The 13,496-nt window shown below is 46.3% G+C and overlaps 1 protein-coding gene across 2 annotated transcripts in view; it reads left to right on the forward strand.

The window, feature by feature from the left end:
• PLXNC1 (plexin C1) overlaps positions 1 to 13,496 on the forward strand; it is a 158,709-nt gene that overhangs the window by 112,437 nt on the left and 32,776 nt on the right. For both annotated transcript variants that reach the window (XM_032297975.1, XM_032297982.1), the window contains exons 20-21: positions 200 to 398; positions 4,548 to 4,694. In XM_032297975.1, coding sequence (XP_032153866.1) covers positions 200 to 398; positions 4,548 to 4,694 — 346 coding nt within the window. The remainder of the gene's footprint in view (positions 1 to 199; positions 399 to 4,547; positions 4,695 to 13,496) is intronic.

Genomic DNA, 13,496 nt, shown 5'->3' on the forward strand with positions numbered 1-13,496 from the left:
TTGTAGAGATAGAAGTGGTTAGAATCTAAACATTAAAAAAAAAAAGCTCCCAACCCATCAGGACAGCTCTCTGCCCTGCCCTCCGCTGCCCTGTCCTGCCCTGCCCTGCCCTGCCCTGCCAGTGAGCTTCCATGGCAACTCCCATCAGTGTCCAGCCAGGCCTGCAGTCCATAGTTCACCCAGCTCTCTTTTTCAACAGGTGTCTGTTTGCCTCCTTCCTGACCATTGCACTGCAAACCAAGCTGGTCTACCTGACCAGCATCCTGGAGGTGCTGACCAGGGACTTGATGGAACAGTCCAGCAACATACAACCTAAACTCATGCTGAGACGCACGGAGTCTGTGGTCGAAAAACTCCTCACAAACTGGATGTCTGTCTGCCTTTCTGGTTTCCTCCGGGTAAGTGTCACATCCCTCAGCAGTGTCAGAGGTAAGATAATAGGCAGTTATTTTTAGCGACTCTGATACCTTTGCCAGGATAAATCCTGAATGCTCGGCGGTGTCAGCATTTAACCATGTTTTGTCTTGGTCCTTACCCGGAACAGAGAGAAAGTAAACATTGTTTTTGCTGCAACTGGCCTATGCAAATGTAATTCATTTAGAATTTCCTCAGGTGAGACTTTTCAAGTGAGTTCACCTTCTCACATCGATTCAAACCCAGAGCCCAGTCGGCCCATTTAAGAAAAGGTGTTGAGAAAAGGGAATATTTCAAACACCGAAGAGAACACACTGTTCTGTGCCCTCTGAAGCACTGTAGAAACACCCATTACCCACCGACGTGCGGCAGGCTCACTGCACAGTTCCTACCAGTCATTCTGCGTTAAAGCTGGTCTCCAAAGAGCTGCCTCCCCTGGAGCTTGCTTTGTCGGAGTTACCTGTGAATGTGGTTGTAATCTAATTGAACTTTAAAATCTTTTCAAATGCAAACTTCCTATAGATTCCAGGGGTGAAGAGAGTGGGCTCTAGAGTCCACTACTTGATCTGAATCTAGACTTCCCCACTTACTTGGCTTTATAACTTAGAGAGCTGGAAGATTTTAGGACTGTTTTGAAGCACAGGTGAGAAAACATAGGCAATTGTTTAGCACTGAGGAAGGCTCCAGAAATGTTGGCCATTACTATTATAAAATATTAATGTGAAAAGAAGGGCGTCCTGTTGAACCTGATCTTCACTCAGCCCTCTGAGGCCCCTGGTACAGAAGATTCTTATCTTTTCATTGTGCCAGCCATCCAGATCCCAGCAAAACTGCATAATGGTGTATTTGTAGCTAGTTCCAAAATCTAATTAAACTTTGAATGAGATACACCGCTATGCCACAGGTTTTAACAGTGCTACTTAAGTGTAGCTCCAGCAGCAGCACTTTAAATAGACTGTGCTTAGTTTAATGTTTAATGCAATCTTACCAGTAGATGCACAACCATTTTTTTAAAAATTTCTCACCAACCCCTTCCTCTCCCCAAGGCAATACCCATTTATTAAGATTAATGAAATCTGCCTGCTTCTCTGTTTACTTGGCATAAATCATCAGAGGCTTTGGGGAGTGTGGAGCCAGTTATTTCTGGGATGAATATTTTTTTGCTTCCCACTGTGGTTGCTTTTGCCACAACTGCTGCGAGATGGAGGCACCAGGACGCTCACCCGGTTCCCTGGTCTTGGTGTTCAAAGGCCAACTCCTGCCCCACCACAGTCCCACTGGATCAGAAGCTCTGGAAGTGGAGCCCAATAATCTGTGATTTTCACAAGTCCCTGGGTTAGTAGAGAGAGCACCAGACTAGGAGTCTTGGTTAGAAGTGGCAGGTTTGGGCTCTGAAATCATCTCAGCCCGGGTCAGCTGTGTGTCTCTGGGCATGGCTCTTTCCATCTGGGCATCTGTTTTCAATCCACCAAATGATGGGCGTGCGTGGGTATTGCCTTTAAATCCCTTTCCAGCTCTTTCTACTGGAGCTTGTGATTTCTAACTGTTCTTTCAAGGGCTTCTCTTGGGCATTAAAGGGGTGAGATGTTCAGAAAATCTGGGCTGCCAGCCCAAACGGCCTCCTTGAGCAAAGCATTCTGGGTCAAGATTTCACAGTGCTGATTCAAGAGCGTCTCGAGCACTCTGGGTGGTGAGGGGGCGGCACAGCTCGCCAGGAGGAAGTGGCATCCAGCCAGTCAGCGACACTTTCAGTGGAATAATTCCCGCTGGTGTGGGGGTCTGATGTCCCTCCACCAGGTGCTCAAGGGCATCAGGGACACCGACTCCTAGTCCTCCCAACCTACCCCACGGGCGTTTCGTGGGTGACAGCTCCGTGACCTCCAGGTAACTTCCCCTTCCAAGACGCCAAGGCTTTGGGGGTAAGATAATCATGCCTTTTATTGAATGTGCCAGACAGCATGGTAAGAGCTTTACCTGCGTTTTCTCATTTCATCCCCTTAAGGGTCCCGTGAGCTCAGTGTCTTCATGACCATTTTGCATATGGGGGAACTGGAACACAGAAGAGCTGTAACTCTCCCCAGGTCTCACTGCTACTGTGGGACAGCACCAGGGTCCGAGAGCTCTTAGCTACCCCACTGTGCACTGAAAAGACGGCGTCTGCCCTGTTCTGTTACAGTGTGGAAGCCTGGCCCCTGGGGGAGGAGAGTCAGATATCCAGCAGCTGTGACTCGCCTAAAAGTTGTGTTCAGTGGTGACAAAGACACCTCATGGCCTTGTGATTCCCCAAATCAGCCACACATCAGAATCCTCCTCCAGCCCCACTTCCCCCTGCTCCTGCCCCGGGAAGGTATGAAAACTACAGATGCCCAGGCCTCATCTTCAGAGAGATGCCAGCTCTGTAGGTCTAGACAGGGGCCCAGGCATGTGAATTTTTAACAGGAGCCCCAAGGGGTTCTGGTGCTTAACCAGGGTTAGACCCAGGAGCATGGGCAGAGTGTAGGGCCAGATGTTACTAACGCAGTCTAGCTACTCTCCAGCGAGTTCCTGACCACAGGACCCCTGAATCCAGAGCTGCCCCTTCACACATCCCCCGAGAGCCCACCTGGCCTCCCAACTCCAGCTCCTGCGGAAACAGGCAGCCCCTGTCCAAGGGTTCTCAGCCTCCCTCTGGTCTGTGCTAGGGAAAAAAGGTTCTAGTTTTGTGGTCAGGGCATTACTTGGGGTGGGGCGGTGGTGCAGGGAAAAGAGAGTGGTGAGGTTGTAAACCACTAAATAAAGGAAGTTTCTCATGAGAATTAAATGTCACGCACCAGGCCCCCTGCCCTCCCTACCTTGGAAATTTCTGAACATTCTACTTCTGCCCTGCACTGAGAGGAGACTCAAGGATGTATCATAGCAGGGACAGCAGCCTAAAGGGAGCTGCAAGGTGGCAAGAGGAAGCCTGGGGACTGGGGCGGGCAGATATTCCTGCAGCGAGTATAAAGGAAGGGACGGTTGGGGTGGGATCCCAAGAGACTTAAAGGATGTCTTAGGTAACTTACCTGTGCAAGGGAAAGCAGGTGAGATCCAGTGGCATCCCCCTTTCCCAGCCGGATGTGTCGCCTGTCAAGCTCGACTCTGTTAACTGGCACTTCGAGCTCCAGCCACGGGACTGGCTTTTCATTATCACTAAAGCACTTTGACATCCTAGCTATGGTTCTTCCACCGCCACAGCGGCCTAATGTCCATTGATTATGGAAGGTTCGTTATTTAGCAAATACTCTACAGCTGACCCAGGGCTACGTGCCTTGTGGGGATGCGTTGGAAACAGAACACACAGCCTCCCACTTGAGGTGCTCAGAGTCCTTTGGAATACAGATGTCCAGGGCTGCAAATGTGAGCCATTTCTATCACAGCAGGGGAGGCAGCCCCACCCCCAGCCAGGAAAAATTTGAGGAAAGAGCCAATCAGGATGGGCCGAGTGTTTGGGAAAAACCATAGAGGAATTGGCTCTGGTTCAGGGAAAGAAGACGGAGTCCCTCTGGCCCAGCACCAGAAAGCACGTCCAGGTGGGACTGTGCGGCGTGCCTGGGAACTGCCGGGGCTGGGCCTAGCCCATGGAAGAGACAAGGCTGCAAACTGTTGAACTGTGGGCCACTTCCTTTGTGAAGTGCTGTTAACACCAGATGACATTGTCTTTGGTAAATGTTTAAAATGTTCTTCCATTTATCCTGGTTACTAAGGATAATTGTGCACTTTTTATTTCTGGTTTGCTAAAAGGCGATTAAATACGAATATAAACAAAGGTACACTCTCCACATCTAACTGTTCTTGGGCATTAACTCACTGATGGGCATTAGACTACCATACGTTAAGTTTAAACACAAAATAACAAGCGATACTGTGGGTACCGCACATTGCTGTGAATGTGCACGTGTGCAGACGTGCATTCGCAATGGAGAGAGGAGACAGTGTTCTGAGCTTTGCATCCAATCCCAAGTGGAGCCAAATGTATTTTCTTGAGAGTTTCATGTTGACTGTTAGAAAACCCTCTCTCCTGTCTCCTGCCTTACTGCCATGAACAGAAACTTTAATTCTTTGGAAAGTACAGTGGATTCCACAGAAAGCTAACTATCACTTTGTGTCTTTTCAAGGAGACTGTTGGAGAGCCCTTCTATTTGCTGGTGACGACTCTGAACCAGAAAATTAACAAGGGTCCCGTGGATGTAATCACTTGCAAAGCCCTGTACACACTTAATGAAGACTGGCTGTTGTGGCAGGTTCCGGAATTCAGTACTGTGGTATGTTTTCTATAAAGCTCCCAGCCAAACTCCCAAATAAATCTGGGGAGGAATTAGAGGGTGGGGGTGGGTCACTTACAGTGAAATGGTATCATTTCTACTGTAGGAGGCCCTGTAGCATTTAGTTAATTAAAAACAGTAGTCGATAAAAATATTAACACGTGTTCACATAATAGATTTTAATTACTGAGATTGGGGGAGAAAACATGGTAATGATGCCTGGGGTACTCATCAATTTCCAAAGATTTTAATATCAGGATTGCTTATAGCTTTCGGTGTTGTCAAAGGAAATGCAAAGTACTCCCTATTCAGCACTTATAATTGCAATCAGAATTTCTCAAATGGCTCTGCTCTGGGAAGACAATGTGTGAAGATATATTTCAACCAAATTGAGGCCGTCTTATTTTAGAACGATAACACAAGACAAATTCCACTTCGTTTCCCATGCAACGTGACGCCTTTACTTTATTTTCATGGATTAGTTACAAATGTTTGGTGTCATGCACTTAATGTACTGTGATCTCATAGATATTTTTAGAGGGATGCTGAAAATCACTACAGGAAGATGATTGCCTAGCTGCTGGAGGGTTTCACTCGTTTGAAAATTTTTTAATTCATCCCCACCGCACCCACTCTGCCCTTCCTAAAAAAAGAAAGCAAGCCCAATTTGGGGCACATTCAGGAATTTCAGAGAGGGAGCCAAGCATTGAAAGGAACTGCAGAATTAGGAATTTTCTATGCTTTTCTGATAAGAGACTTGGAGAAGAGATTGCTGTGTTTTGGTTTGATCTTTAGCTTTATGAAGACTCTGGGCTTCTTCATGATCTCGTTAGTGGAGGAGGAAAAGATTACAGTGGGGTTTGGGAATTGCTAATTAAGAGAGCCGAGTCTCCTGTGGCTTCGCTTTGGAGGGTGGGGACTGCGGTGTCATCCGGGAAGAATTCATTCCCTAATTGGAGAAGGCACCACGTTGCTGTGGACTGGGTTATGGTTAGATGCTCTGGTGGGAGATTAGTCCATAGGTCAGCTCTTTCGAGTTCTCTGCCACTGCCAGATGCAGCTCACCCCTCCACTGAAGATGATGCTCAGCTCAAAGTCAGCACTTCTCAGCCTTCTGAATTCTGTCAGTATACCCGTCTGCATCTGAGAGGCAGTAGATTGGGGTGCAACGGTTTTCAGACTTTAGCATCTAGCAGAATTGCCCAGAAAGCTCGCTAAACGCCAACCAACTGCTAGGCAGCACACTGGAGTTTCTGATGCAGTAAATCCAGGATATGGCCCAATAATTCGCTTCTCTAAGCGGCTTCCTGACGCTGTTGGTGCTGCTTGAGAACTATTGGTAGAGTGGTTAACAGCGTGGGCTCTGGGGCCAGACAGGTTTGAATCCTGCCTCTGCCACTGGCTAGCTGTGTGACATTGGGCAAGTTTCTAAACCTCTCTGTGCCTCATTCATTCTCCCTACATGTAAAATGAAAGTGATAGTCATGTTTCCTACTCTTCTCATGGGGCGTTTTGAGGATGAGGAGTTAGTATTATAAAAAGCATTTAGAACATTGCCTGGCAATGAGTGCTACCTAAAGCTTTATTCTATTTGATGCAGATCTCGCGGAACCCGTGTTTAAAATGCAGGTCCAAATATACCAGTGCCTGGGCTTTCCCTCGGGATTGACTGAATCAGAATCTCTGGGGATGGAGCCCAAGCTTGGATATATTTTGTAAACCTTCCAGATAACTCTGATGTATGTTCAGCCTGGGCACCACTGGGTACCTTGGAGAACAAGAGACAAACTTTGCACAGGGCCTGTTGACTCACCTTTCACTGATCCTGAGCTTGTCATTCCTAACCTAGAAGATGTTCTGCTTTTACTTTAAGATGTCTTAGAAGCCCCAAAGGTCCCCAAAGAGAAATATTTGCAAGTGAAATATAAGGGGAATCCTCCAGTATTTCACTTGCAAGACAACATCAGACCCACACAGGAAGGATAGAAGATAGAGTTGGAATCCGGGAAGAAGTCAGATGCTTGAGGCAAGTTTTGAGGTTTGAAGCCTTTTCTAATGCTTTACATCTGAATGCGTTTTCTCCCTTTCATTTTGAAACATTATTTATTTCACAGTCAATTAAGACCATGTGTTTCTGATTTGTTAACACTCAGCTCATCATCAAAATGTTACTTGATGTTGAAGAAATTCATGTCGACTCTTGAATTTTTTTTTTCTTTATAGCCCTTGGGGAAAAGGGTAATGGAAAATTACGATTTCAGAAATGCACATAAATCTTCCTTTTCAAATTCAGATTTGCTGGTACATAGAGCTGAGCCTGGAAAAGGAATGGGCCACTTGTTTTTAGGGGCCTTGCCTTTAAAAATGATTGTTAGTGCCTCTCATGGGGCCTGGCCGAGCCCCCCTTTCGTGGTGGGTGGTTGTACTAGAAACTACAGAGAAGGCACGTGATCTGGTCTATGTTTGTGTGACAAACTTAGCAGAAGGTCAATATAAAAAATTAAGGGTTTTCATTTCCTTTTAGGCATTTCCCTCAGCCTAAGCCACCATATTTCTAATTTTCTTCTTCCTCCCTTCCCTCCTCCTCCTCTTTTACACTTCCCCTCTCCACCCCTCCCAAGCATGTACACCCAGTTTTAGGACTTGATTTACCAAATTTGCCTGAGGCAGTTTATGTAATTGAAAACCAGGTGTGGTGAACAAACTGGTTCTGTGTCTGTGTGTGCACGCGGGAGGTTGGGGGCAGGTTCTTTCAAGGAAAGGAAAGTCAGAAATCAAGAGCATCCTCACGAACCACTTGAAATGACGGAGCCTGGTGCCAAGGCAGGGACACGTTTGGAAAAAAGGCTCCCAAACTCGTGTTCAGCTAAATGCTCAGAAGCACAGCACCTCATGTAGCAGCCTAAAAGTTAGCTTTCACACCTCTCAGATGAGGATGTTTTCTCTCTGAGGTGTGGGGGGTTTTCTAGAACATAAAGGCATCTTGCCAATTTCTTATACATGGAATCATGATACTAACAAATGGGCCCTGGGAAGTAATGCTCTCTTCTTGCATATTGAGAAGAAAATTCCTCTGTCTTGCCAGAAATCCAAGCAAAGTCCCCTAGAGCCATGCTTACTCTATCCTTCTCTATCAAGGCATTCCAGGCTGGTGTTTAATGAGGCAGCAGTGAGACAGACTGCCCTGATATTGGCATCCTCCCTAATGTTAGCACCAAGGGTAAGGCTGTACACACACAGGACTTTAGTTTTCCTTAATATCTAGGAATTCAGATCCGACAGCTAGACGACAATAAGACCCCTTTTTTTTTTTTTTAAATGTCAATATGTAGCACAGGCTGGAGTGCAGTGGGTCAGTCTCAGCTCACTGCAAACTCTACCACCCAGGTTCAAGTGATTCTCCTGCCTCAGCCTCCCAAGTACCTAGAGATTATAGGCGCCTGCCACCATGCCAGGCTAATGCTTGTGTTTTTAGTAGAGAGGCAGTTTCACCATGTTGGCTAGGCTGTCTTGAACTCCTGGCCTCAAGTGATCCACCCGCCTCGTCCTCCCAAAGTGTTGGGATTACAGGTATAAGCTACTGTATCTGGCTCAGAATAAGACCTATTGCTCTACCAGGTTTTTCCCCACCCTTTGCAAAATTTTGAACATATTTGATTTTGTTGATGGAGAATCTCAGACTCTCACTCAGCTTGCGTTTCATCAAGAACGCAAGAACTTTGGAGGAGTTAGTGAAAAGTTTGAGGATTTCAGTCCCAGAAAAGTGCATCGCATGGGAGAAGGGACGTTTACTTCACTTTCAGGAGGAGATGAGAAAAACCAGTAACTCGTAGCAAGCATGCTGAATTAGCAAGTATGCTGAATTAGCAAGTTTGACTTGTAATCAAAGTTAAGTGTGAAATGGTTTTTTGAACTCTTACACTCAGAAAATGAGCTTGCCAATCTGCTGTATCTGAGAGATAGCATCGTGGCACCCTGGAAAACAGTGTTCCGACGAAAATATTATCGCCCTCTTTCTCCTCTCCATGAAAAAGTTTTCAAGATTATTAGAAGTTCTTGAAAAAGCATAAGTATGTGCCTGCAGAAATATTAACGCATCCATCATGATTTATTGAAGGTTTATGCCAGCCTACTCCAGTCTGTCTCTTTGTCTAGCAGTTACCATTTTGGGACAATTATGTTTAATAAAATATCTCGTATATAACAGAGCCTGGGGCGTCTCCACCAGGAGTTTCTCACTGGTACACCTCCTTTCACAGCTCTCTCCCTACCAGTCCTGACTGCTTCTGTTCCATTTAGTTTGTCCTTGCAGAAGATCCATTAGCCCCGTAATTAAACAACCCACTGTCCCGATTAAGTCATTCTCTGTTACTTCAGTTACATCCCATTGTTCATTAAATCCTGATGTTTGCACTGCAGCAATCTTGTTTTTAATACTCCTAGCATTTGTGGAGAAACAGTGAAGTTAATTAACAATTCTTGAGCTCTTTCTTTTTCTCTCTACTATCGTGCAAATCATTTCCATTATGACTTGCAATAATACTGAAACCATTACTAACTTGATAGTTAGCGTTCTGAGCTTCCTGATCAAAGAGTGAAACCATTCTTTATCTTCACTTTAGGTAAGTCATTCCCTCGTTGATGTCAAGCCATGGAAAATGAAAAATTAACGTGTAATGGGTGCTCTAAATGACTTTCCTCTCCATACGTTTTCTTCTCATGCCTGTAATCTTGGAATTAGAAAATAATTTAGTTATCTAAATATAAAAGTATTTAATTTTCTTCTTTATAGCTCAAATGTGACTCTATTATTTTGTTGTTAGGATGATTATTTATGTTTGTATCCCTCAGAGAATGGTAACTTTTATCACAAGTCACGGCAGAGATAGAAAGCATTTTCCAGATTTGTCTTGTTGCCATTGTCAAAGTCAGCATTCCATTTGAGGGTACTGTTACCTAGAGCAGGGACCAGCAGACCACAGCCTGTGGGCCAAATGTGACCTGTTCATTTCCTCATTGTGTGTAGCTGCTTTCCTGCTACAGCAGCAAAGTGGAGTAATTGCAGCAAAGACCATATGGGTTTCAAGCCTTAAATACTTTCTGGCCTTTTGCTGAAAGTTTGCTGGCCTTTAATCTAGAGCCTTGACATAGTAGAGAATAAGAACTAGAATCTCCCCTCCCACAAACAGGCTTGGCCTCTTTCCTCTCCTTCTGGGGACACGGCCATGGAAATGCCTGGCCACTATTTACAAATCTGAAACTCACAGGGCTCTTTGCCAACACACGACACCCCGTCCCAACTCCATACCCACAGATACTGTGAATACTGAAATCAGTTATCTTGGGCTAAATCAGACAGCTCTTCGTACTTGATTCTAGGATGGACAAAACGTTAGCAAATGCTAGCAAGTATAGAAAGATCAGTGAGAGAAACTGAAATTTGAGAAAATTATCTCCATTAACTTTTTTTTTTTTTTTTTTTTTTTTTTTAATGGAAAAGGCTCTCGCTACCCTGCCCTCCACCCCCTACTCTTCTGTCAGGGTAGCAGATCCCTTGATCCAGGAAGCTGAGCTGTGGATCTTTGTGAGGAAAGGAAAGGGGGAGTAGAGTGAAGAGGGGAGGCTGGACCGGCACGTGCAGCTCAAAGGGGAACGTCTGGCAGGCCCCGGGGCTGCTGACTCTGGCTTGGAAAGAACCTTAGATCAGAAGTTTCCCTGAGACTTGCACTTCTAACTCTGGCCTCCTACTGCTCCTACGGAACTTCTGAAATGGATTGTCTTTTCTTTCTTCTTCTCTGTTTAATTCAGTTTGGTACGAGAACTAGACTTTTCTCTTGACTTTCATTTGGCCCTGACATAAAATTAGAAATATACTTTATAGGTTTTATTTAATGAAAGCAATTATTGCTCCAAGGCCTTTTATGATAAAGTTGCTGGCTTGTACTAAATTCTTTTACAATTACTTCCTAGGCATTATAAGGTATTACAGAAAGGAGGCAGCAACATTCCTGCTTTTATTAGCCAAGAATATGGTCGAGGAGACAGGTAGCCAGATCTTCCTCCCATGTGGGAAAATACCCGTTCCCTGCCCGCGATTCATCCTCCCAGTCCCCTGCAGCCTCATTTCTGTCTCCTCATTACCCAAAACCACCAAATCATGTGACGGGATGGTGGGTGGAACCAGCAGCAAAAGGGGAATGCAGTTACATGTCCCCAGGCCGTGTGCAGAAGAGGTGGGGTTTGGAGTCTGCTAGACTTGGGCATGAACCTGGTCTCAGCCACTTACTTTTGGCAAGTCACTCAGCCGCTCCAAACCTGCTTCCTTTTCTGTAAACAGGCGATGACCAAAACCTGCCCTGGTACGTTTGTGGTGAGGTCAGAAAATAATAGGTGTACGGCATCTAGCCATCTCACCTGGCATGAAGTAGGAGCTCATTCTTCACAACAGTTCTTGTCTGAGGTGCTTGCTCTTTCTCCTGTCTCCTGTCTCCTGTAAGGTCCACTAAGCAGAAAGTGTCCCTCAGCATTTTTTTTGGTTGGTTGGTTATTGATGATGTGGAGTGTGGGGTAGTTGATAAGTGGATTCCATCATCATGAAAAGCATTTCTTGGGTACCTGTGTGCTTATGTTCTTGTCAAATATGTCACATACAACCCCTGTAACTGGCGTTTACAGCCTGTGGCAGACAGTATCCCACTGGGCACATGTGAACAGGAGACAACCGTGATAACCTGTGAAAGGCTGGTGGCTGACATGCTTCAAAGGGGCCAGGCCCTTCCAGCCCAGCCCTCTCCCTAGGCCTTCTGGACCATGTACTTTCCAATAGCCTTGTCTTTCTAATAACTCTCCTTGGTAACAGGCGTCGTTCCCAAATCCATTAGGATGCAGTTCAGCTGTACGGAACAGAGACCCAAGATGTGTGTGGTTTCAGCAACAGAGAAGCTGATTTCTCTCCCCGGTGATGTTCTGGGTGGGCAGTGCAGGGCTAGTAGGGGAGCTGCTCCCCTCTTGTCCTCATAGTCTCAGTGTCTGCTCACCCCCAGCCTCCTTCCCCATCCCAGCCAGCAGGATGTAAGCAGGGCCATAGAAGGGAGGGCAGATGGTCACCAGCCAGTAACACATCCACTTATGGTCATCAGCCAGGACTTAGACAGTAAGTTGGGCTTAGTTGTAACTAGGATGTGTCCTGACTCTGAGCTGCGAAGCCAAGAGACCAGCTCTGCGTCACCATCTCCCAGTGCCTCCTGGCCCTGCCATCCTAGCCACAAGATGGCTGCTGCCGCTCCAAGCACTACTCTCCCTTTTGTTTGGATAGAAGACTTCCAACTGGGCATGGTGGCTTACACCTGCAATCCCAGCACTTTGGGAGACCAAGGTGGGAGGATCACTTGAGCTCAGGGGTTCAAGACTAGCCTGGGCAACATAGCAAGACCCTGTCTCTAAAAACAAAATTTAAAATTAGCCAAGCATGGCAGTGTGTACCTGTAGTCTCTGCTACTCAGGAGGCTGAGGTGGGAGGATTGCTTGAGCATGGGAAGTCAAAGCTGCAGTGAGCCATAATCACACCACTGCACTTCAACCTGGGCAACAGAGTGAGACCCTGTCTATTAAAAAAGAAAGAGGCTTGGCATGATGGCTCACGCCTGTAATCCCAGCACTTTGGGAGGCTGAGGCAGGCGGATCACAAGGTAAGGAGTTCAAGACCAGCCTGGCCAATATGGTAAAACCCCATCTCTACTAAAAATACAAAAATTAGTCAGGTGTGGTAGTGTGCTTGTAATCCCAGCTACTTGGGAGGCTGAGGCAGGAGAATGGCTTGAACCTGGGAGGCAGAGGTTGCAGTGAGCCGAGATCGCACCACTGCACTCCAGCCGGGGCGACAGAGACTCTATCTCAAAAAAAAAAAAAACCCTTGTTTTTAATGTGTTGGCCAGAGCTGGGTTACATGACCAGTCCCAGGTGAAAGAGAAGGGAGTTGCTGCTGATCATGCTTCCCAACCCAGGCTGGACCCACTGCTGTGCAGACCTGGCCTTTGTTAGCAGAGGAAGGATGGCCACTGTTTGGACGACAAACCCAATCTGCCACCGCAGCTTACTGACACTTTCCTGCCGAAGAAAGAGGAAGAGGCAGGGCAGTTCCTCTAAACAGAGGGCAGATTTCTGGGGAAGAGACCAGTGTACATTTTGTAGCACCGTAGCGTTTCGTGGGTATTTTCTGGGTGTTACACCATCCCACAGATTTGGACTATGCTTATTTTACAAAACATTTCTTGTGCTTCAAAAGGCAGGATCACCGAGTATTCAAGAACACGGAGCTGGAGAACCATGTTCTTGCTGGGTGACCTTGTGCCATTTATTTAAGCTCTCTGCCTCAGTTTCTCATTTGCCAAATGGAAGGAGTAAAAGACTCTACCTCACTGGGTTGTTTCTGAGATTTGTGTACCCGAATACATACACGTCATTTAAAACAGTGCCTGGCACCTATAAAGCACTCCTTAATTTGCTATTATTATATGTCATTATTTAGTGATCCTGTCACTCCTTTGAGATAGGAACAATGAGGATTTCAAGGCTCAGTGAAATTAGATGACTTGCCTGAACTCCCTCAGCTGGTGAGCAGCAGGGAATGGGCGGGTCCAGGTGGCATGGTTGGAACTCGGGACCCTGACCCCTTCTGTCCTCCATACTCAGAATCCTCTGTGGACACTCACTGAGGGTGATAGTCACTGATGGGTGACTGTTGTTCCACAGGTGATGCTTTTGTCTCTGAAATTTACTCTGAAGTATCTGAGAACAAGGACT

Source organism: Sapajus apella, unplaced genomic scaffold, assembly GCF_009761245.1.
Source record: "Sapajus apella isolate SASKATOON/1434 unplaced genomic scaffold, GSC_monkey_1.0 scaffold2, whole genome shotgun sequence".
Classification (NCBI taxonomy): Eukaryota; Metazoa; Chordata; class Mammalia; order Primates; family Cebidae; genus Sapajus; species Sapajus apella.